Source organism: Schistocerca piceifrons, chromosome 2, assembly GCF_021461385.2.
Source record: "Schistocerca piceifrons isolate TAMUIC-IGC-003096 chromosome 2, iqSchPice1.1, whole genome shotgun sequence".
NCBI classification, from domain to species: domain Eukaryota; kingdom Metazoa; phylum Arthropoda; class Insecta; order Orthoptera; family Acrididae; genus Schistocerca; species Schistocerca piceifrons.
In genome coordinates this window covers 333,075,122-333,100,466 of record NC_060139.1, presented here as the reverse complement: position 1 = coordinate 333,100,466, position 25,345 = coordinate 333,075,122, and the positions used below count along the sequence as shown (strand labels likewise).

Sequence of the window (25,345 nt, the reverse complement as noted above, 5' to 3'; positions counted from 1 at the left end):
TTAAAGTCAATCTTTTCATTTAAACAAATCACCCTTCTAATTTGAATATTGTTCTCTAGGCAGTTTTGGATGATTAGTTCAGTCACAAGTGTTACATCTGTCTTTGGGTTGGTAAGCTTCAACTTTTTGTTATTCCAGTCAAAATCTGCATTTACTCCTTGTATCCAGTTCGTTCCAAACAAAATATTTTCATTGAGGTCAGGGACTACAAAACATCCTTGGTTATACTGTGCATCATTAATGGTGAAAGATATTTAGGCTTGCCTGTTTACAATTTTGCTGTGCCTACCAATTGCTCCCTTAATTTTGATTCCAATAACAGGATATTCTTCAAAATCAGCACTATGTCTTATCTGGTTTCTAAATTTTTCAAAAATGGCACAAACAGGACTACCCCTGTCTAAGGGGCAAACTCCCTCATAATTTGCAACTTTTATATGTATGTACGGACAACCTAAAACTTTTTCCTTCCTGCTTTTCTCATCTTCATGCAACAAATCATTCTCAATCTCTCTAAAGTCCAACTCGTTTATACCATTTCTGTCTGCACATTTTACTTAGAACTACATCAGAGGATTGCTTGATGTCATGTCCTTCTTTTACACACTGTCTACTTTTCCTGGAACTGATCTCACTGCAAGCCTGCTGATTGGTTCTACCTTCCCAGTTGGAATGTAATTCTTCACAAATAATCCTGATGACCCTTTTTACTCTGTCACTGTCACTATAACCCTTGTAAGTTAGTTGACAACCGAACTGCACAGACTACTGAGGAAAACAAACACACTGCGTGACTGACCTGACCTCTTTGACTGACTTCACTGACTGATCTGCTTTCAGCCGCGCTGCATTGCTTTGTACACAGATTTACACTACTGGCCATTAAAATTGCTACACCAAGAAGAAATGCAGATGATAAACGGGTATTCATTGGACAATTATTTTATACTAGAACTGACACGTGATTACATTTTCACGCAATTTAGGTGCATAGATCCTGAGAAATCAGTACCCAGAACAACCACCTCTGGCCATAATGACGGCCTCGATATGCCTGGGCATTGAGTAAAACAGAGCTTGGATGGCATGTACAGGTACAGCTGCCCACGCAGCTTCAACACGATACGACAGTTCATCAAGAGAAGTGACTGGCGTATTGTGATGAGCCAGTTGCTCGGCCACCATTGACCAGATGTTTTCAATTGGTGAGAGATCTGGAGAATGTGCTGGCCAGGGCAGCAGTCGAACATTTTCTGTATCCAGAAAGGCCCGTACAGGACCTGCAACATGCGGTCGTGCATTATCCTTCTGAAATGTAGGGTTTCGCAAGGATCGAATGAAGGGTAGAGCCCCGGGTCGTAACACATCTGAAATGTAACGTCCGCTGTTCAAAGTGCCGTCAACGCTGTAACCTCCCCACAAAATAAAATAAATATGAATAATATTCTAATTTAGTGTATCCTCCCAAAAAATAAATTCAGTAATCTTACAACAGTAATAAACAGTATAATTATTTATTTCATTCACATTCAGCGTAACCTCCCTCAGATAAATTCCGTAATCTTTCAATAATACAATGTGACTAACCTCTCATTTAAATTGTCGCTCACTTATAACTTTTCAATAATTGACTGTGAATTTAACCTGGTAAATTTTGGACGTCAGCAGTGCTGCGTCATGGCCCTGAAAGATCATTCCGGAAAAAAAAGAAAAATTCTTACCTCAATGAAGTCGCCAGATAACGCATATATATCTGCTCTTACAATAAATTTTTCTGGCACAGCCCTGTGCAATGCTGGCCGATAGATTTGTCATTCATGAAAGGAAACAACTGATTTTTCTTTTGCAATTATCGGGATGACCATGGATTGGAGAAATTAGCAAATTCATTAAATTGAAATGAATGGTTGTTAAAAGTTACTTTTTATGAGAAAGATTATTATTAGGAGATTTTTAAAACATTTACATGGGACTTGAGATAACAATACTACATATGCGCGAGGCTGCTTTTTACCTTATACAATAATGCTCAGGCTCCGGCATCGCTGCACCACGACCGGCCCAGCCAACACGATACACCAGACCAGACTGCTCGCTAGCAACAACTTATTCCTACAGTTACACAGTTCCTACTGCAGTCAACACTGCTCTCTGGTCTGAGATTCTCTTATACCTTACATATCATAGGCAGCGCGTGAGCTATACATCGAAATTACATCTGCTTGGACCTCTTACGTAACTCTCCACTGGGGGGGGCAAAAATTTGGCAGTGATGGTGAGTCAATTGGACTTGCCATGAGCAACAAATTTTTCTAAAATCTATTTAGTTACTAAGTCTACAGTCACGGATTGTATACATTATTGATAAGTGCAGAACATATTAAGTAATGAAATAGAGTGCACACGCACTGAGTACAGAATATATCAAGAAATGACAAAATGTATATGCAATGAGTACAAAAGATATTAACAAATGACAAAGTGCACACGCACTGTATAAGTCGTTAGCAATTTTTACATAACATATCATGGAGTGAAATGAAGTGCACACGCACTGGATACAAAATATATTAACAAATTACATAAAGTGCACACGCACTGAGTATAAAATACATTAACCAATGACATAAAGTGCACACGCACTGTAGAATTCTTTAGCATATTTAGAACGACTGATCATATTAATAATTGAAATGAAGTGCACACACACTGTAAAAATCTTTAGCATTTTACAAAAACTAGGAAAGGAATGGGAAGGATTACATCATGGTTGTAGCATAGTAGGTTGCACATAGTTGCACCGAAAGTCCATATCTTTCTACAGAAGCACAACACCAAGTGAGACAATCTGAAGTTCTCTTCCCTGAAGTATTTATCAGTGTAGCCAGGACACTGAAATGTTGTATTAATATTGTATGTTATCATTTTGGTAGTACATTAGGTACACCAAACAGTAGGATCATAACAACATCTCCATCGTTCAAGGTGGTGGACAGCTTGATATGTCAACACCACATTCTTGTAGAATCCATACTCTCACATCAACAGAGAATTAGTGCAAAAACCAAATATAGTGCTCCATGATCATGAGGATGGACAGGACAAACGGATATTGCAGTAATTTCTGGTAATTAGGTCAGAAGGCGAAGGACATTAAGTCTTATGCTAGTCATCATTGAGAATTACACTAGTCTATCAACCGATTTGAATAATTATTCACATTCATTGGCTATTTACACAGCATGTAAGTAGTATGTATGGAGTATTACAGAACATTATTCATAAGTCATCTCAATATAGTAATTATTGGCACTCATTGGCCAGCTACAAAGCATTGTTTTATGCATTATTCAGAAGTCATCATTCAAAATGTGTTAATTATTGGCATAGCATTTATACATAATTCATCTAATTATAGTAATCATTGGCATTCATTGGCCAGTTACTAAACATGTACCAAGTATTGAATATTACAAAACACTATTCATAACTCATCTGATTACGGTAATTGTTGGCACTCATTGGCCAGTTACAAACTATTCATATAGTTTTACAAAACATTATTCAGTATTATTCAGAAGTCATCATTCAAAACAAGAGTTAATTATTGGCATAGCATTTATAGAGTATAACAAAAATATTGTTTACAGAAATTATTGGCATAGCATTTATGCATTATTACAAAACATCATTCAGTATTACTCAGAACTCATCATTCAAGTGACATAGGACATATTTAAAATGTAACACACTGTAACTATTACTCAAGGTCTGTGGTCCAATAATACATAGATATAATGGATTCAATACATCTGAGAAATTTGCATTATATTTAGAACTAGAAATATATCCTAAACTGGTAGCATTATTTGGTTGTATACTGGTAATAGTGGTAATAGTTGGGACTGGTAATAATTTTTTGTGTGTGTGTGTGTGTGTGTGTGTGTGTGTGTGTGTGTGTGTGTTAGCAATGCATTGCGTTGGGGTCGATAATTGCTGGGGCATGAAAATATATGCTTTTGACTTATTGCTGGAAATAAGGATTAATAACGTTATTCGTCATGAGTCAGCTATAGCAAGGTTATGAAACAAGTAGAGTATATGTGATCACATTCATGAATGATACACACAAATGGATAAAAAAAAATTGCAATTACTAGAACAGGTTTAATGACTAACTGCTTATAGCACATTAATTTCATGAATAGCTTCTCCTGGAAAAAATACAAAATGGATTATTGAGCTGAAAGAAGAAACGCATATTATGCTGAAAAGTAGTGGACTTCGAATTAATATTTAATGAAACGTGTACTCAATAGGTATGTACTCTAGCTGTCTCCCAAAACATTCAGTCAATTATACTACGCGACATAAGACACACTGTCAAAAGGAACTGCAACAAATACTTAAATAACTACATAGCATCTCTTTACAAATAGTAAATATATAAACGTCATCATTATCATCATCTGCAAAGAAAAACTTCATTATTCATATTACCATAACTTCATCACTATCATCACCTGCAAAGAAAATCCTCATTATTCATATTAGCATATTCTTCATATACTTATTCATCATAATTTATTATCATCTGCATAAAAGGACACTTCATTATTCATATTACCATTTACTTCATACAACTATCCATAGTATAGAGTTTCTTATTTCTAGCATATTTCATCACTAAAACTAAGATGTATAGTTCTGTCTGACAGCCTGCATCAATCGTCTTGTATTCTGAAAGAAAAATAATTAGTCAAGACTGCTATCATACGATGTGTATAGTGTATTCTGGTTAATGCTTGTTAATTCTGATCCATTTACTCTTCATGACAAGATATTGCATTTTCTTTTGTTCATTCCAATGGTAAAATTTCCATTTCAGAATAAACCACTGTGGTTTGTTTAATTTATTTCTTGTACATGTTATTGCTTTCTGAAAATGATGAATAAGGATTAATATCTTGCATTTGAATCATATACCCATTAGATAAAAACTTGTTTCTAGTGATACAACTAAGCATACAGCATAGCATGACAGAAAACGTATTATGTCAAAAACATAGACAGTGTTCAGGTGCAAAAATGTATACACAGTCTCATAATGCAGTAGCCAAAAGTGTAGAATAGTCAAGATATTGATGTATCATAAGGAAAAATGTTAAAAGTCAACTGGTGTTTGTTACATCCTAAACATTTCATAGTGCATACAGACAAAACAGGAAAACAATCATATATACCTGAAAAATGGAAAATGTGCACGGTCTGATATATAACGACAAGAAAGCGACCTGCTAACCTTACCTTGCCGGGCACTTGCCAAGAAAAAAATATGATAATCATCAGTAAGTGTTCATATAAATATAATTGCATAAGTGGTCATATAAAATTCAGGAAATGACATTACAGTATGATAAATCATAAAGTATATTCATTCAATAAAGGGTTTAATATTGGAGACATGGTGATTGCCTTTGCTTTTTCTGGTTCTCAAAGTTTCGACGTGTACTACATTGGGGTGAGGAATGCTGCGAATTCTGTGTGGACCTGCGTATAGAAGCTCAAATTTACTGCATCTATTCTTTCCTCTGTTGGATAAATAGTGTGTACGTACTAATATCTTCTGTCCTATGTGAAAGTCACGGCGTGTACGAACCTGTTTTTGCTGTCTTCTCCGGCGCTCTGAGGCATGTTTGATGTTGTTGAGCGCTATGTCAATTATTTCATGGTGGCGTAGTCGACGAAATGTAGGAAAGGATACTAATTCTTTAATTTTGTTAGGTGGTTCAACATTTTTCAATATAACAGTCGGAGATAGCATAGTAGATTCATTTGGTATGGAGTTAATTACATCCTGAAATGAGAGTATGTGTGTATCCCAATCAATATGTTTTTTATGGCAGTATATTCTACATAGTTTACCAATTTCTTTCATGAGACGTTCACAAGGGTTTGAAGAATCGTGATACTTGGATATATAGGTCGGAGAAATGTTTCTTGTTCGTAACATACGTGTCCATATATCAGATCGAAATTGTGGTCCATTGTCGGAAATTACTTTCAATACATGTCCTACATGAAATAAAAAATGTTTTACAAATGCATTCGAAACAGATTTAGCAGTAGCTTTGCGTAACGGAGTGAAGGTAACAAATTTCGAAGTGAGTTCAACAGTGACAAAGATGTAGCAAAAACCTCTATTAGTTCTGGGAATCGGACCAAAAAGTCTACAGCGGCCATGTGTCTCAATTTAAAAGGTACAATGGGATGTAATGGAGGAATATGTGAAGTCGTGTCTGATTTAGCTTTCGGGCAGATTTTACATGACGCTAAAACTCGTCCAATACGTTTCTCCATGTTGGCAAAATAACAGTTCTGTCTCAGTATAAGAAAACATTTTCTGGCTCCGTAATGTGCGTAACTTAAATGAGTATACCAAATTAATTTTTTAACAAGCTCATCAGGAATACATAATAACCAATTGTTGCTGTCAGGGTGAGAGCGGCGAAACAGAATGTTATTGCGTACAGTGTAATGGTTTCTAATGGTAACATTATTCCTATCTTGCCAAAGGTGTTTAATTTCTTTCCATACGTTGTCTTTGCTCTGCTCCTGTGCTATGTCTTGTAATGACGACGAAATAAAATTTTCGAATGCAACTTGTTGAATATACATGACGCTAAAATTTGCTTGGCAGAAGTTGGTTGCGATGTCGTGCTGATTGTTACTGAGAGACCGGGATAGTGCACCTGCTACAATATTTTGTGTACCGGGAATGTGAACAGTTGTAAAATTAAATTCCTGTAAATAAAGTTTCCATCTGCTTAATCTGTCATGTGAAAATTTTGCTGAAAGTAAAAACTGGATAGCTCTATGATCTGTGTAAACGGTCGTATGTCTTCCATAAAGAAAATGCCTAAATCTCGTAAATGCCCATACAACACATAATGTTTCAAGTTCTGTGAGAGAATAATTGCGTTCAGCAGGTGACAGAATGCGACTCACAAAGGCGATGTTTTTAATTATTGTAGTACCGTCTTCTTCAATTTCCTGAAAAATGTGTACGCCTAAAACGGTGTTAGAACTGTCGGTGGCAATGGAAAAATTTCTAGTTAGATCTGGGTGTGATAAAAGTGGTGCATTCAACAAAGCTTGTTTCAGATTGACAAATTCAAACTGTGCTTGGCTATCCCAGGACCAAATAGCGTTTTTACTCATCAATTGGCATAATCTAGGGGTGTCTAAAGCAGAGTAATGAATAAATTTACGGAAAAAGTTAATTAAACCCAAAAAGCTGCGTAGTTGTTTCTTCGTCGTAGGAACAGTAATGTCACGTGAAGCTTGAAGTTTTTCCGGGTCAGGCGCAATGCCTTCTGCTGAAATTACATGTCCAAGAAATTTTATGGAAGTTTTACCAAAGTGCGATTTGCTAAGATTAACTGTAAGTCCTTGTGCACGAAAAGTTTGTAACAGTTGTTCGAGAATCAGATTGTGTTCAGACCAGTTAGCTTCTGCAATAAGAATGTCATCTATATACGTTGTGATTCTGTCTTTCATGCAAAAGTGTGTATCGGATGTCGTCAAAACTAATAACATATTCGTGAACGAGAGTCTGTGTGTCAAAAGTATTGCTTACGTTGCTGAAAGATTCAGTCTGTACTGTATCTAGTCAAATTCTTTCTGACGTGCTGTTATTTGCGGGAGGATGCTGTGGCATTTCAACTATTTGAACTGTTCTGTTATTTCTTCGTGACGTATTACGTTTGGGATGATACCGACTGTCTGGTTCATTTATGATAATCTGTTGCGGATGATTTTGCTGCTGGTAAGACCTGTTATTAAATGTACGCTGAAAATTGTGCTCATTACTTTTACGTCTGTCATGATAGTCATTGCTATACGGCGCATTGCGATAGGAATTGAAATGATGTGTTTTCTGTACGTAGTGATTTCCTTGTTGCTGTGCATTACTATTTGGTGGAGCCGACGCTATACGTGTAGGCGGCAAAACATTAAAGCTTGGTTGACCTTGCTGACTACATTGTTGGTTAGGTATGCTAACCGGCTGGTTTTGTTGCTGTTGTGGGGAAAACCCTCTATTGTTGCCAAAATGCGTCTGCGATAGCTGAAAATTTTGTACATACTGATGATTAAAATTTTGTTTGTTATTAAAATTATGCTGGTAGTGCTTGCCATTTCGGGAGTGTCTAATGAAAATTGTCACTTTCAGAAAAAACTTGTCAAATCAGGTTTCTTTACTAATTCCTAATTATAGATAGATCGATAGTTGAAGAGTTGTTTTGATCGATATAAAGGACAGTAGAAGAGAAGGCAGCAGTGCAGAAAACTAAAGATGAAATAGCACTACTACGGCTCGGGGCCCTGTGCACGCTATGGCACATATTCATCGAAGTGTAATGAATCCCCTGAGGTCACTTTCTCACTGAAAATAAATTTTAGTTTCTGCGTTACAGGCGATGCCGGTGAAAATTCAAAAGCAAATTGTTGTATCCAGTCAAAAGGGTGAATCTTTGTTCTGTCATTTTTAAATGCCTTAAATTTTCTAACGGATAGAAAGTGCTTGTAATCAAAATTGTCTCTGAATGTCTGAACAGGTTCAGGATTGCATGAGAATCTATTTATCTGTGACTGTTCGGAATCTAACTCACGTACTCTCTGTAAATTACCTAAATTATACTGGCTGTGTGAGTCTGACAAATGTTCGGAGAGTGGCGTATGCTGTGATGTGTTAAAGGCTGAAATATTTTTCATCTCCGTCACGTCTTGCTGTAAAGATGACAATTTTCTGCGTAATGTATTATTGGATGAACCTATCTCACTGATCGTCTGCTGTAAATTTTGGAATTCGGGTGTTTGATTAAACGAAACTGGTGACGTATCGTCTGATTTGGTGTCGTCATTATTTTAGACAACCTCTATACGACTGGCCAATTCATCAAATTTTTCAGTCAATGCTTTAACCTGATCATCGTTTTTAGTATCACAAGCATTATTTTGTTTTTGTATTTTACGTGTGGTTTTGTTCAATTTCTTAACGTCTGCTTTGATGGCATCGGGATCCTGTATTAGTTCCAACTTTTCAAGTCTGTTGGTCATTGTCTGAAAGTCTACTATGTGAGTGTCTGCTTTTGTTTTAAGAGTGGAGATTTCATCATACAATTCAGTGTTCAACTGTTTGATAGTATTAATTTCGTCTGATACTGTAGCAATGTTGTTGTCTACGTATGTTTTTGCTTTCGTAAACAATTTACGCTTATCTTCCTGTCTCTGTGCAGTAATTGTTTCCATGACTTGTTTCTTTACTTTGTTCTGTTCCTGTACAAATTTATGGTAACGCGTTTCACTGTTTTGTAGGTGGTGATTAAAATGTTCATCAATTTGGCTGTTTTGTTGTTCAAATTTCGTATCTACTTTCGCATCTAATGTGCGTGAAAGTTCTGATGACATTAATTTAAACTCGTCGTGTAACTGTGTTGCGTTTTCAGAACATTGTTTAGCAACTGCACTAATTTCGTCTCTAAGTAATTGTTGCTGCATGTGTATTACTTAATTCTTGTGCCACAGATCTAATTTCTTCACTACTGTTCCTAGCACAAGCCTTAATTTCCTCATGTAATTGTTCTTTAGTATCATGACATTGCGCGGCAACAGCTGTAATCTGTTCACTAAGTTATTTATTCTGTTCATTAAGTTGTTTGAAATTTTCATTAAGGTTGTCTTGTTTTTCATTAAGTTATTTGTTCGATTCATTAAGTCGTTTGAAATTGTCGTCTTGTTCTTTCTTAGACTGTTTGAGATTTTCATTAAGTTGTAGCAATACTGCTATAACTTGATCCATGCCAAAAGTAGCGACTCTATTTTGTATGCTGTGTGTTGGTGTATCTGCATTTGTCACGTTTTGTGTAACCATTTGGTCATTCTCGGATTCTTGAAAAGGTTCGCCAGTTGAATGTGCACTGTTAGTCACTACACTGGAATCAAATAAATCTGACATATTTTGAGTACATTGTTCACCTTCGTTAGAAACAATTATCTGTTCGTTACGTAAATTTTGCAAATCGGGTGTGTCAAGCTGGGCAGCGTTCATTGTAACGGAATGTGCCGCGTCATCAGTTGTTACATTTACTCTGGACATAATTGCATTTGTTTGCTCATCATTAGGATCAAAATCAATACCAGTGATCAGCAGGCACTGATTATCTGTAATTAGACGATTATCACTATTGCACTGAGTGTCGCAAGTATTATCGGTCAAATTATTCGAGTCGGCTATTTCACTCATTGCACATCGCGATGTACTGTTAACAGTTTTTCGCGGCATTTTTCACAAATCAAAATTAAGCACAAAAATGAAACAAAGACGATGCAAAAATGGAACAAACACAATTACAACAAAGAGCAATAAATTGCCGATGATCTGTGAAAGAAAGAGGGACAAATTAGTAAATGCGTTGTGCCAGATGCAAACTTCATTTAAGTAAATAAGAGCAGATATACAACTGGCTACCTCTCAGAAATTCACAAAAATACGATCCTGGCCGGTTGTCGCCAAGTGTAACCTCCCCACAAAATAAAATAAATATGAATAATATTCTAATTTAGTGTATCCTCCCAATAAATAAATTCAGTAACCTTCCAACAGTAATAAACAATATAATTATTTATTTCGTTCACATTCAGCGTAACTTCCCTCAGATAAATTCCGTAATCTTGCAATAATACAATGTGACTAACCTCTCAATTAAATTGTCGCTCACTTATAACTTTTCAATAATTGATTGTGAATTTAACCTTGTAAATTTTGGACGTCAGCAGTGCTGCGTCATGGCCCTGAAAGATCATTCCGGAAAAAAAAGAAAAATTCTTACCTCAATGAAGTCGCCAGATAACGCATATATATCTGCTCTTACAATAAATTTTTCTGGCATAGCCCTGTGCAATGCTGGCCGATAGATTTGTCATTTATGAAAGGGAACAACTGATTTTTCTTTTGCAATTATCAGGATGATCATGGATTGGAGAAATTAGTAAATTCTTTAAATTGAAATGAATGGTTGTTAAAAGTTACTTTTTATGAGAAAGATTATTATTAGGAGATTTTTAAAACATTTACATGGGATTTGAGATGACATTACTACATATGCGCGAGGCTGCTTTTTACCTTATACAATAATGCTCAGGCTCCGGCATCGCTGCACTATGACCGGCCCAGCCAACACGATACACCAGACCATACTGCTCGCTAGCAACAACTTATTCCTACAGTTACACAGTTCCTACTGCAGTCAACACTGCTCTCTGGTCTGAGATTCTCTTATACCTTACATATCACAGGCAGCACGTGAGCAATACATCGAAATTACATCTGCTCGGACCTCTTAAAATGCGAACAAGAGGTGACCGAGACGTGTAACCAGTGGCACCCCATACCATCATGCCGGGTGATACGCCAGTATGGCGATGACGAATACACGCTTCCAATGTGCGTTCACCGTGATGTCGCCAAACACTGATGCAACCATCATGATGCTGTAAACAGAACCTGGATTCATCCGAAAAAGTGACGTTTTGCCATTCATGCACCCAGGTTGGTCGTTGAGTACACCATCGCAGGCGCTCCTGTCTGTGATGCAGCGTCAAGGGTAACCGCAGCCATGGTCTACGAGCTGATAGTCCTTGCTGCTGCAAACGTCGTCGAACTGTTCGTGCAGATGGCTGTTGTCTTGCAAACGTCCCCATCTGTTGACTCAGGGATCGAGGCGTGGCTGCATGATCCGTTACAGCCATGCAGATAGGATGCTGTCATCTCGACTGTTAGTGATACGAGGCCATTGGGATCGAGCACAGCGTTCCGTATTACCCTCCTGAACCCACCGATTCCATATTCTGCTAACAGTCATTGGATCTTGACCAATGCGAACAGCAATGTCGCGTTACGATAAACCGCAATTGCGATAGGCTACAATCCGACCTTTATCAAAGTCGGAAACATGATGGTATGCATTTATCCTCCTTACACGAGGCATCACAACAATGTTTCACCAGGCAATGCTAGTCAACTGCTGTTTGTGTATGAGAAATCGGTTGGAAACTTTCCTCATGTCAGCGCGTTGTAGGTGTCGCCACCGGTGCCAACCTTGTGTGAATGCTCTAAAAAGCTGATCATTTGCATATCACAGGATCTTCTTCCTGTCAGTTAAATTTCGCGTCTGTAGCACGTCATCTTCATGGTGTAACAATTTTAATGGCCAGTAGTGTAGATATGGTAATGGAACATCTTTGGTCAAATATAATAATTTGAAGAGTAAAGGTAAAATGTCTCAATGCTGCGTTGTTGATAGATACATAAACAAGACTGACAACTTAACAGTTTTATGGTCTGGAGTACTCAAAGGGAGGAAGGAGATGGGGAGTGAAAGGGAGGGTTTGTGGAATGCTGGCTGACAGCTGGAAGGGAATGGCAGCAGGTGTGCAATATCAGAAGCAGCCGCCGTGAGATCGTTGTGGCCACAAGCTGTAGGAGTTGTGCTCAGGTATTATGATGTGAACGAGTGTATCGGGAGACAGAGATAGAAGAGAGGAAGAGGGAGACAGCAGCTAAGAGGGTTTCAGGTGTACAGTGAGTGAATTTAGGGTCTTGGGGCAGTGGTGGAAGTGGATGTGGGACAGGAACTAGCGTAGATTGATGCCGGGAAGGTTACGGGGCCAAGGGCATGTGTTGCAAGAACCACTCCCATCTACTTAATTAAAAGTAGTTGATATTGGTGGTAAGGATCCAGATGGTACGTCTTATATATTCTGCCACTTGGTGCGGCCACAGTTTAGCAGTTGTCGTTCATTTGGGTGGGCAAATGGTTGGTGATCAGGCCTACATAAAATGCCACACAGAAACATATGGCTGAACAGACACATCTGCTTTCACAGGAGGCCCTGACTTGGATAAGATAAGCCTGTAACAGAACTTGAGTGGGTTGTGGCTTTGTCAGGCTTTCACAAAGGAACAGTTGTATCTTTCAGATGAAGTTGTTCAAGGAATGCAAAATCTGGATGGGCAGGTGTGGAATTGCTACCTGTTCATTCCAAAGTTCAGTACCTCAACAATGGCACTCTCTCATGTGGTGCTATAGAACCTAGCAGTTATATAGTATGCTGTACCACTTTGTAGTGTTCACTTAGTGCCAGTATAATAGATTGGACATATATTTCATAAAATTTGGGATGCCGGATATAAAACAAAGAGAATTAAAAACTTGTGAGCTCATGTTATTCTGACACACACACACACACACACACACACACACACACACACACACACACATTAGTGAAAAAGATAGTTGCTACTCACCATGTAGCAGAGATGCTGAGTTGCAGATAGGCACAACAAAAAGACTGTCGCAAAATAAGCTTCCAGCCAACAAGGTCTTTGTCAAAAATGGCACTACCCACAAACGCAGCTCACACGCACATGATCACAGTCTGGCAGCAGAAGCCAGACTACGAGCAGCAGCAGTAGTGCATGATGGAAGAGGCAACTGGTTGGGAGTAAGGAGGAGGCTGGGGTGAGGAGGGGTAGGGATAGCAGTGTATGGGTGGGGGTGGTGAAGTTTTGCTGGGGAGCGTGCAGGAATGAGGTGGAGAGAGTTTAAGGGATCTAGGTGCAATAGGGAGGTTAGATAGAGGGCGGGGGAGAGGGAGGGGGTAACAGGAAAGGCGAAAAGTAAGAAGACTGGGTGTGTTGGTGACGTAGAGGGCCGTGTGTGGGAACAGGGAAGGGGCTAGATGGGTGAGGACAATGACTAACGAAGGTTGAGGCGAAGAAGGTTATGGGAACACAGTATATATTGCAGGGAGAGATCCCACCTGTGCAATTCAGAAAAGCTGGTGTTGGTGGGAAGGATCCATATGGCACAGGCTGTGAAGCAGTCATTGAAATGAAGAATGTTATGTTGAGTGCTTAGCAACTGGGTGGTCCAGTTGTTTCTTGGCCACAGTTTGTTGTTGGCCATTCATGCAGGCAGACAGCTTATTGGTTGTCATGCCTACATAGAATGCAGCACAGTGGTTGCAGCTTAGCTTGTAGATCACATTACTGGTTTCACAGGTAGACTTGCCTTTTATGGAATAAGTGATGTTTGTGATCAGACTGGAGTAGCTGGTGGTGGGAGGATGTATGGTACAGGTCTTGCCTCTAGCTCTATTACAGGGATATGAGCGTAAGGAGGTGGGGGCAGGGGTTGTGTAGGGTTAGCCAAGTATATTGTGTAGGTTCGGTGGACAGCAGAATATCACCATGGGAGGGGTGGGAAGGATAGTGGGCAGGACATTTCTCATCTCAGGGCACGACGAGAGGTAATCGAAACCCTGGCTGAAAATGTAATTCAGTTGCTCCAATTCTGGATGGTACTGAGTTACGAGGGGAATGCTTCTCTGTGGCCAAGCGGTGAGACTTTGGGAGGTGGTGGTGACTGGGAAGATAAGGCAACTCATCCCTGCACGCTCCCCAGCTGCACACCACCATCACCCACCCCCCCTAACCCCACCCTGCCCCCCCATCTGCCCCCACCTCCACCCCCAATACCGAAAATTACACTTGTTGTGTTTTTATGACTGCATCTAATTATGTGCCTTGTCCTTTTTGGAACCAAAGCTTTGTCCATCAATTGCCCCCAGGATCATAAAATTTTTGAAACTTTAACTTAGTGGAAAATTGACATCAGTTTTCTGCTTGTTCATCAGTCTCCTCCAGATTTGTTTCAAGTAATACATGCATTTCTCACCTCCTGTGTTTTATCACCCTAACAAACATTGTCACTATCCTGTATCTTGTGTATTCAAGTGAAAACCTACCTCTCTTCCTGGACCTCCATCAGTGCACAGTTGACAATTCAGAAAGTAGCAGTTTACTGAAACCCTTCATTGTCTGGTAACCTTACTTTTAATATCCTTTAGTGTGGCAGGTGTCTTATGGTGCAAGTCTTTAAATTACTTTATCACATCTGTAAAGCAGACCATTAATCTCTCTGTTTAGCAAGGTAGTGTGCGTGTTGCTGTCTTCGTGGGATGGATCTCGAGAGTGGACAGTTGAGATGCCTGCTGGGGAGGAAGTGCTGGCTGTTGCTGCAGGACAAGGCTGGCTGGCAGCTGCTACTGACATTCGCAACCTGAGGCTGTTCACATCAGCTGGCACACAGAGGGAGGTGGTGTCACTGCCAGGTCCTGTGGTGTGCCTCGCCGGAAGGCAGAAGCAGCTGATGGTTGTCTGTCACGGAGGAGCTGGTAAGGAGGTGTCTCATTCGTTTTGCAGTCTGTGCTAATATTCTCCAGATACCTGCACACTGTGTAGTGCATGCAATTTTGTGTTTTATCTTATTCCAGTCTGCAATGGTAAACATCCCTAAAGTGGAAGATGCTCTTATTTATTTCCCATAATGATTTGCACTTGGACTATATTTAATCCCCCATCAGAGATTTGTACAAAGGATCTTTTTAAAAAGCATCAGAGCTGCTTGTGTTGGTGTGATACTAAACTTTGAATCTTTCCACTAAATGGCCTGTAAATTTTCTTGTCATTCAGTAGATAACTGCAGCAGAGGAGCATTTACAAATGGTGTATAACATTGAGATGCAAATAAAACAGATGTGTCATTGAATTACTCACTGCCAAACAGATTGAACCAATCAGAATCCATCAATGCTTGCTAAAGGTTTATAGAGACAGTACTGTAGATTTGAGTAATAAGAGATAGTGGGTAATATGTTTCAGTGTTGGTGAAAAGGATGTGACCTGCATGCCACCTCGTAGTTGACCCTGCTTAACTGCTATTCGTCATAAGGAACAGTGTCTTGGTCAACTCCTTTGTATCCAACAGTGATTCGGATTCCCCACCTAGCATGGACGTGGACATGTCAGATGTACTAAGACTGCAGGCTGCCATCATATGGAGAGCCACTGCTGATATATGTGCGTTATATGGTGCCACTCAGTGGCAAATGTTTACCGCTGAGCCTGTGGTTTTGGCTTGCGGACTGGCTCACTACTTGCTGTACTTTGTAGTTATTCATATTGTGCCATTGCACAGCCAAGTTGACTCAGTTTGTTTTCCAGTCTCGACTGGTTACAGATTTTCTGTTGTATTTCTACACTGATGTTGCTGTGTCCCAGATTGGTTAGAGGTCAGTCTATTGTGGACTGATAGGAACACGCATTTATTTCCCTGTGATTTGGCATACTCTGTCTACACTACACGGGTTAGAAAAAGCTCATCTGCTGTATTGTCTTGGACAAAATGTTTTGCAGATTTGGCTACCACAAAGTGTCTACTAGATGGGTATTGTGGATAGTTATCAAAAAATTCATAAAGTGAAAATTTTTCAAAACTTGCTTTATGAATACAAAGCTGAAGATGACTATTTTCTAAACACCATCATCAACTGGAGATGAGACTACGAACCAGAATTCAAGTGATAGCCCAGGGAATGGTGAATACAAATTCTCCAATGGGGTAGTAGTTCAAGACACAGCAAGAAAATTGATATGCATAATTTCTGGTCTAGGCAGTGTGTGGCTGATGAACCTAAAGCAATTGTCAATTCAGAGTGCTACAAGATGACAGTGTGTGGGCTGAAAGTCTAAAATTCCATAGTTGGGTTAGAGAAGACAGCAAATTTGTTCTCTCAACATGATAATGCCAGGCTCCTCAACAGTTTTGTGACCATGGAACTCATTGACTAATTTTGGTGGACTATCTTGCCATGTCCACTCTACTATTCTGATTTAGCACCTCCAGGCTTCCATCTCTTTGGGCTTGTGAAAGAAGGACTACATGGCTAACATCTTCCAGACTCAGATGCTGCCTTCAAAGCTGAAAGAAACTGGCTGCCTGAGCTCGACATGCAGGCTATTGTTCTTGAATGACACAAACATGCAGGCTCTTGTTCCTGAGTGACAGAAGTGCATAACAAATGGTGGTCAACGTACAAGGCTGAAAGAAACTGGCTGCCTGAGCTCGACATGCAGGCTATTGTTCTTGAATGACACAAACATGCAGGCTCTTGTTCCTGAATGACAGAAGTGCATAACAAATGGTGGTCAACGTACAAAAGAATGACAGTATGTTGCTGAAATCTTTTGCTATTTAACTATGTTATTGTTCTTTCTGTATCCATTGTACTTTCCATGGAAATAAATAAGAGCTATTTGCCTCAGTAAGACTTTCGTGGATATTTCTCAAATTTGACTGAGCTTCATCAAGTTTTTAAGAAGATAAGAATTGTTTTGTAACATTTTCAGTTTACAGTTTGCATGTTGTAGATGTGGTCTCCAGTCCAGAGACTGGTTTGATGCAGCTCTCCATGCTACTCTATTCTGTGCATCTCTGAGTAACTACTGAAACCTACATCCTTCTGAATCTGCTTAGTGTATTCATCCTTGGTCTCCCCTACGATTTTTACCCTCCACACTTCCATCCAATACTAAATTGATAATCCCTTGATGCGTCAGAATGTGTCCTACCAACTGATCCCTTCTTCTTGTCAAGTTGTGCCACAAATTCCTCTTCTCCCCAATGCTATTCAGTATCTCCTCATTAGTTACGTGATCTACCCATCTAATCGTCAGCATTCTTCTGTAACACAACATTTCGAAAGCTTCTATTCTCTTCTCGTCTAAACTATTCATCGTCCATGTTTCACTTCCTTACATGGCTACACTCCATACAGATATTTTCGGAAAAGACTTCCTGACACTTCAATCTATAGCAGGGTGTATACACCCCGGGACATCCGGGAAAAACCCGGGAATTTTTTCATTCGGGACAAATCCGGGAAAAACCCGGGAATTTTTTAGAATTCCGGGATTTTTCATTGTTTTAGGTTTTAGTTAAAGTTTTGTAGGTTTGACGTGTAAGATCTGATATGCTGACAAAGAACTTTAGTCCACTACTGCTGACTAATACTGCAGCAATGAAACATAAATCAGAGAATAACACCAAAATAAAAGTTTAGTTTCATAGAAAATGGGTAATTTACACAACGCACAGACCAGATTGCCGACACCGAAAAGTGTCAAAAGCTTTAGGTCGAAGATTATGCAATACGTCCGTAACAACTAACGTGCATTCGATGTGCGTGACGTCACAATTCTTTACATTTCTAACAGATGACCAGAAAATATTACGAATAGTGGCTTGAGATGCGTTACTTTCACAGTAAATTTCCACGCAAGATGATTTATATTACGTGTGAGAATGTCCAGTGAATTTCTTAAATCACAGGGCGTTATAACTCTCATTCAAAATGTAACACTTTGAGGATCAGCCATTTGAAAAATGTCGGGCCGAGAAGATAAGTCATTTATGCCACTATTCAAAATTTTACCGGCACATTTGTATTTGATATGACTTAACGTGTGACACACGCTAAAAAAAGACCGACCTTCAAGTTAGTTTTCATATTTAATGTTGTTCTTTCATAGATAAAACATTATGCAATCTATGGCAAAAAGTGTAATTTACCTTCAAAAAAATGTACATAATGTGTTGCTGAGCAATGTCACAAGTCTCTTCATGCCAGAACACTTTACTTTTATACGCAACTGATAATCATTTTGGCATGATTTTAATTGCCAAATTAGAGCCTGTTAGTAGGCCCACAGACTTCCTATCATTGTAGGACTAATAACAGCGGATGCCAATAGACGATGCAATTCTCTTTCGTACAAACACTTATACCTATGAGTTAACCGCTGTAGAAACACACTTTGCTGAGTGGAGGAGGAGGAGGAGGAGATTAGCGTTTAACGTCCCGTCGACAACGAGGTCATTAGAGACGGAGCACAAGCTCGTATTAGGGAAGGATGGGGAAGGAAATCGGCCATGCCCTTTCGAAGGAACCATCCCGGCATTTGCCTGAAGTGATCTAGGGAAATCACGGAAAACCTAAATCAGGATGGCCGGACGCGGGATTCGCTAGCGAGATCACGTGACATGAGCTATGACTGGCTGACAAAAGGGCATCGCTCAACGCAATCTCTATTTTAGAGTTTCGGAAACTACCGTCCTGTAATTTGTGGAATTTGTGTATATACTTTAGCAATACGAAAACAGACTCTGTGCATATTGTCTCGCATCAAACAACTTTCCGAATACATTGTTTTTCCTGGATTTCGTTTCCTAAGGTGCTGGGATGTCCTCCGCCATTTTACAGCTCCGAGGGAAAGTATACTGTTACTTAACCCAGATGTATTTTCACCCGCTTTATACGTAATTTCATCCGGGAGAAATAGTGTTTTTAACCGGGAAATCCGGGAAAAATCCGGGAATTTTTTTTTTTTGTCCACGTAGATACCCTGTATACTCAATGTTAACAAATTTCTCTTCTTTAGAAACGCTTTCCTTGCCATTGCCAGTCTACGTTTTATATCCTCTTTACTTCAACCATCATCATTTATTTTGCTCCCCAAATAGCAAAACTTATCTACTACTTTAAGTGTCTCATTTCCTAATCTAATTTCCTCAGCATTACCTGATTTAATGTGACTGCATTCCATTATCCTCATTTTGTTTTTGGTGATGTTCATCATATATCCTCTTTTCAAGACACTGTCCATTCTGTTCAACTACTCTTCCAGGTCCTTAGCTGTCTCTGACAGAATTACAATGTCATTGGCAAACCTCAAAGTTTTTATTTCTTCTCCGTGGATTTTAATTCCTACTCCAAATTTTTCTTTTGTTTCCTTCCCTTCTTGCTCAATATACAGATCGAATATCGTCGGGGATAGGATGTCTCACCCCCTTCCCAACCACTGCTTCCCTTTCATGACCATCGACTCTTATAACCGCCATAAATTGTAAATAGCCTTTGGCTCTCTTTATTTGACCCCTGTCACCTTCAGAATTTGAAAGAGAGTATTCCAGTCAGCAGTGTCAAAAGCTTTCTTTAAGTCTACAAATGCCTTTCCTTAATCTCTCATAATTCGTAGGGTCAGTGTTGCCTCCCGTGTTCCAACATTTCCACGGAATCCAAACTGATCTTCCGTGAGGTCGGCTTCTACCATTCGTCTGTAAAGAATTTACATAGTATTTTCCAGCCTTGACTTATTAGTTCAGTAATTTTCACATTTGTCAACATCTTCTTTCTTTGGGATTGGAATTCTTCTTGAAGTCTGACGGTATTTCACCTGTCTCACACATCTTGCTCACCAGATGGAAGAGCTTTGTCAGGGCTGACTCCCCCAAGGCTATCAGTAGCGCTAATGGAATGTTGTCTATTCCCGGGGCCTTGTTTCGACTTAGATCTTACAGTGCTCAGTCAAATTCTTCACGCAGTACCAGTTCTCCCATTTCATCTTCATCTACATCCTCTTCCATTTCCATATATTACCCTCAAATACATCGCCCTAGTATGGACCCTCTACATACTTTGTGTCCAATTTTCTGCTTTCCCTTTTTTGCTTAGAACGGGTTTTCCATCTGAGCTCTTGATATTCATACAGGTGGATCTCTTCTCGCCTAAGGTCTTTTTAATTTTCCTGTAGGCTGTATCTGTCCTACCCCAAGTGATATATGCCTCTACATCCTTACATTTGTCCTCTAGTCATCCCTGCTTAGCGATTTTGCACTTCCTGTCTATCTCATTTTTGAGATATTTGTACTCCTTTGTGCCTGCTTCATTTACTGCAATTTTATATTTTCTCCTTTCATCAGTTAAATTCAATATCTCTTCTGTTGCCCAAGGTTTTCTACTAGCCCTTGTCTTTTTGCCTACTTGATCCGCTGCTGCCTTCATTATTTCGTATCTCAAAGCTACCCATTCTTCATTTACAGTATTTCTTTCCTCCGTTCTTGTCAGTCATTCCCTAATGCTCTCTCTGAAATTCTCTACAACCTCTGGTTCTTTCAGTTTATCCACGTCCCATTTCCTTAAAATGCCACCTTTTTGCAGTTTATTTATAACCCTGTATTCACCTGACCAGAAGTCTTGTTCCTCCTGCAACCAAACTTCACTAATTCCCCCTATATCTAACTTTAACCTATCTATTTCCCTTTTTAAATTTTCTAATGTACCTGCCTGATTAAGGGATCTGACATTCCATGCTCTGATCATTCCATGCTCTGATCTGTAGAACAGCAGTTTTCTTTCTCCTAATAACGCCGTCCTCCTTAGTAGTCCGTGCTCGGAGATCTGGATGGGGACTATTTTACCTCCAGAATATTTTACCCAAGAACCATACAGTAAAGCTGCATGACCTCGGGAAAAACTGTGGCTGTAGTTTCCCTTGCTTTCAGGTGTTCACAGTACCAGCACAGCAAGGCTGTTTTGGTCAATGTTACATGGCCAGATCAGTTAATCATCCAGACCATTGCTCCTGCAGCTACTGAAAAGGCTGCTGCCTCTCTTCAGGAACCACACGTTTGTCTGGCCTCTCAACAGATACCCCTCCATAGTGGTTGCACATACAGTACAGCTACCTGTATCGCTGAGGCACACAAGCCTCCCCACCAATGGCAAGGTCCATGGTTCAAAGTCCTGTATATATTAAATTAAGTGGGCAGACTGTTCTGTATTGGTACAGGGTGCCACAAGGCCATAGTGGTGACCAGACATTCATTGCTGATAAGAATTTCTACCTGACCTGAACCATGGGAGAACATGCTGTTCAGACATACCTGTAACAGTTTGCCACAATCTAATTTTAAACATACAGTCCACTTTAACTAACAATGAATTTTTATTTTCAACAGCCTTTTGTTTGCAGTGACTGTATGCATTCAATGGACTGTGGAAGGAGCCAGGCAGTGCAGAATTACCATGCATTTTGTGACTGACTACAGCATGAATTTCATGGCTGTGGGGGAGCAGTGATTCACATGAGAATATGGCAATTGCTAGGTTTTACATCTATTGATGATAAATGGAGTTGGGTAGGAGTGAGAAGTGGGTGAACATAAAGGGAAATGGCTTCAAATTCAGAAAAGTACAAAACTAATATAAGTCATGAAAATGAATTTAGATGGAATGCCTCTCTGCATTGCCTTTGTTGATTTTTGAAAAGGCGTTTGACTACGTTAGCCATATAGCTGTCCTCCAAGCTTGGAGTGAGCAAGGAGTGGGAGCAGCGTACATTGAAGTGCTCAGCAATATCTGCGAGACTTCTTCAGCTTGTGTTAATATCGGCAAATCAACTCAAGAATTCCACATCATGAGGGGTGTCAAGCAGGGCGATCCCATCTCCCTAAAACTGTTCTCGGCTGTACTGGAAATAGCTATGTCAAAACTGAGCCGGGAAGGTAAGGGAATTAGAATGAATGGAAGAAGACTTACCAACTTGAGATTTGCTGAAGATATTGCCTTACTGGCCAATGACTTCGCAGAGCTCCAAAACTTACTTACAGATCTTGCATCGGAAAGTCAGTTGGTTGACTTGAACATGAATCTTTCCAAAACAACAGTAATGTCCAACAAATGGGACCCAGCTGGAGATGTGAAAGTCAAGGACAGTCCATTAGAAGAGGTCAGTGAATATAACTATCTTGACCAGATTATAAATATGAAGGGAGATGCAAAGCCAGAAATCTATCGGCACATCCAGCTTGGCCGGCAAGCACTTGGAAGGAATTCAACAGTATTTGATCAATGCATTCTTCCTGTGCTGACGTATGGTTGCTAGACATGGACACTGAACTCATTTACAAAAGCGAAACTTGGGACAGCACAGAGAGCCATGGATTATACCATAAAGGATAGGAAAAGGGCAGATGACATCCGGTATGTGAAGAAGGTTAAGGACATCTTAGAGACAGTAGGCTCCTTGAAATGGCAGTGGGCTGGCCATGTTGCGAGAAGAAAAGACAGCAGATGGATGAAGCTAGTACTGGAGTGGAGTCCGAGAGAGCATCAGAGGCCCAGAGGAAGACCACTGGACAGATGGGACAAAGATATCAAGAAGATCGCTGGTAGCACCTGACAGAGAACTGCCCAAGACCATTCCACTTGGAGAGGACTGCTGAAAGTCTACCTGAATCCATGATTCGGAGAGGGCACATCATTTAATGATTGAATTGGCTGGTGGTGGTGGTGGTGGTGGTGGTGGTGGTGGTGGTGACGGTTAGTAGGCTATGTATTTTGCTACACTGTACAAGAGGCACAATAGTTGTGTAAGGTACAAAATCAGGAATTAATGTGGCAGTCTGAGTTGTGAAACCTGTGCATATTTGGATACGAGGGAAGGGTTAATTTTTTAATGTTTTTGTGGGTAAAAACTGTTTGGACGTAAGTTTGAGATGTTGAGAAGAGCCTAAGGTTCTTAGGAGCTTTTGCAAGTATGTTTGAACAGTGCAGAAACTGGCACTAACCCCCCCCCCCCCCCTCCACATACTCCTGTTACCCAAGTACAACAGTAGTATATACTTCATGTTGGATGCAAGGAATTCCTGGAATGTCCACAGAGAATTTCCTTGTAACAGTAATTGTAAAGCAATTATGATCATGAGAGAAACAGTTATTGGTGTGTTCCATTAAAGGTATTAATTTTAAACAGGTTCCATGATTGGATGACAGAAATTTCTCAGTAGATAGTGATGGAGCGAAGCAAAGTAGTTTGGTTAAAAGGTGTACCTTTGCATAGTACAGGCAAGATGTAGCCACACTTCATCAGATAAGACGTGCTAATGTCCTTAATTGATAAATAAAACAGTGCCATGCCCAGCCAATGAAACAGTACTAAGTAGTGAAACTTCCCGGCAGATTAAAACTGTGTGCCCGACCACTGCCAGGAAGTTTCATATCAACGCACACTCCGCTGCAGAGTGAAAATCTCATTCTGGAAGTACTAAGTAGTGTCGAACATAATACTCATATTATTATTACTCTACATAAAATCTTTTAATGTCCATACCATAGCCTCTAAAAATTGTCTTCTTTCTTTGTTATTGTAAACTGAACTTGATTCAGTGTGAAACATTGTATGAATGCAGTATCACACTTTGTTGTTCAGAGATGCATAATGGGTTTTTAATGGTTTTTCTCCAACTACACAACTTTTTCCCACAAATCTTTAGATATCTTCTTATGGTTCTGTAATGAAAATTGTAATGCGCATAACTTTATTTCTAACATAAATGAAAGAGCAGTCTAAAAACTTATTCTTTAATTTTTTGTTTATTTGAAAGAATATATTATAGTACTCACTTTGCTAGAATCAAGTTGTTAATGGATACACAAAAGGCCACAGTTATCTTATAAGTGCAGCTGTAAGAAGCAGAGTAGCATAGGTGTCAGAACCAATGGTTGCTATGGCTTAACCCAACTAAATTGTAATCTTTATTATATAATACTTATTACAAGCACTGGTTAGTTAATGCCTATTTTCAAGCTCATAATTTTTGCAGATATTTATGACAGCATTTTATTTTTCAGGATTGATATTTTCATTGATAGCTGTGAGGGATAATGTTGTAACAACAGTCTCTGCATATGAACAGCTGCCACTTGCTCCAAAGGCACAGCTGCACTGGGTAGGTTTCACTGATGAAGGTACACCCTGCACCACAGATTCAGCTGGAGTTGTACGTTTCCTTTCTCGTAAAGGATATTGGAGTCCTGTTTGTGATACATCTTCCCAGGTACTGCATATTTTGTAATGTATATGTCTTTTACACTTATTTTCTTGTGTGTCTCAGTATCTGGTGCAAGCCTTTGTAAATGATCCCACTTGGCCAGCGTGGATATCAGCTATCTTAACTGTAACTGTATGGTATAAGAGACTTATGATTATATTGGTAATGAGAGTTGGAGAGGGTGAAACCTGGTTGTGACACACATTCTAATCCTCTTGAATAGCACAGATGGGGCCACCAACCCTTATGGAAGGATCACATCACTACTGTCACATACCCATGCTTCATTAGAAGCTGCAGAGAAATGTGTTCTAGCCTAGGACATTGGCATAAAGCCTAGAGACCAGTTATCTCAAGTAACCATCTTCTCTTTCTGTATCAATCAGATACTGATGATGAGATACTTTACCGCTACCAGCGTTTGAATTGGCAGCCTTTATGGAGTACCACTGCACAAACATGCATTAGCATCCTTTGGATATGGTGATGGTTTGTCTGTGTGTAATACGTGTCTGAGGGAATAATGTGCTTCCTGAACTCTTTCTTTCCTTCTCTACCTCCATCCTCTTTAAAGGTGGGTCTCTCTCATCCTGGGGTGTGAGCGACCTGCCCTTCCTTTTTACACTTCCCCAAAATATCCCTCTTTCCTCCCCAACAACAGAACTGTTACAATTGAATCTCGTCAGTACAGTTTTGAAAGGACCCCA

At 39.6% G+C, this 25,345-nt stretch overlaps 1 protein-coding gene across 2 annotated transcripts in view; it reads left to right on the top strand.

The window, feature by feature from the left end:
- LOC124777295 (WD repeat and HMG-box DNA-binding protein 1) overlaps positions 1-25,345 on the top strand; it is a 209,301-nt gene that overhangs the window by 95,619 nt on the left and 88,337 nt on the right. For both annotated transcript variants that reach the window (XM_047252646.1, XM_047252645.1), the window contains exons 10-11: positions 15,053-15,300; positions 24,439-24,644. In XM_047252646.1, coding sequence (XP_047108602.1) covers positions 15,053-15,300; positions 24,439-24,644 — 454 coding nt within the window. The remainder of the gene's footprint in view (positions 1-15,052; positions 15,301-24,438; positions 24,645-25,345) is intronic.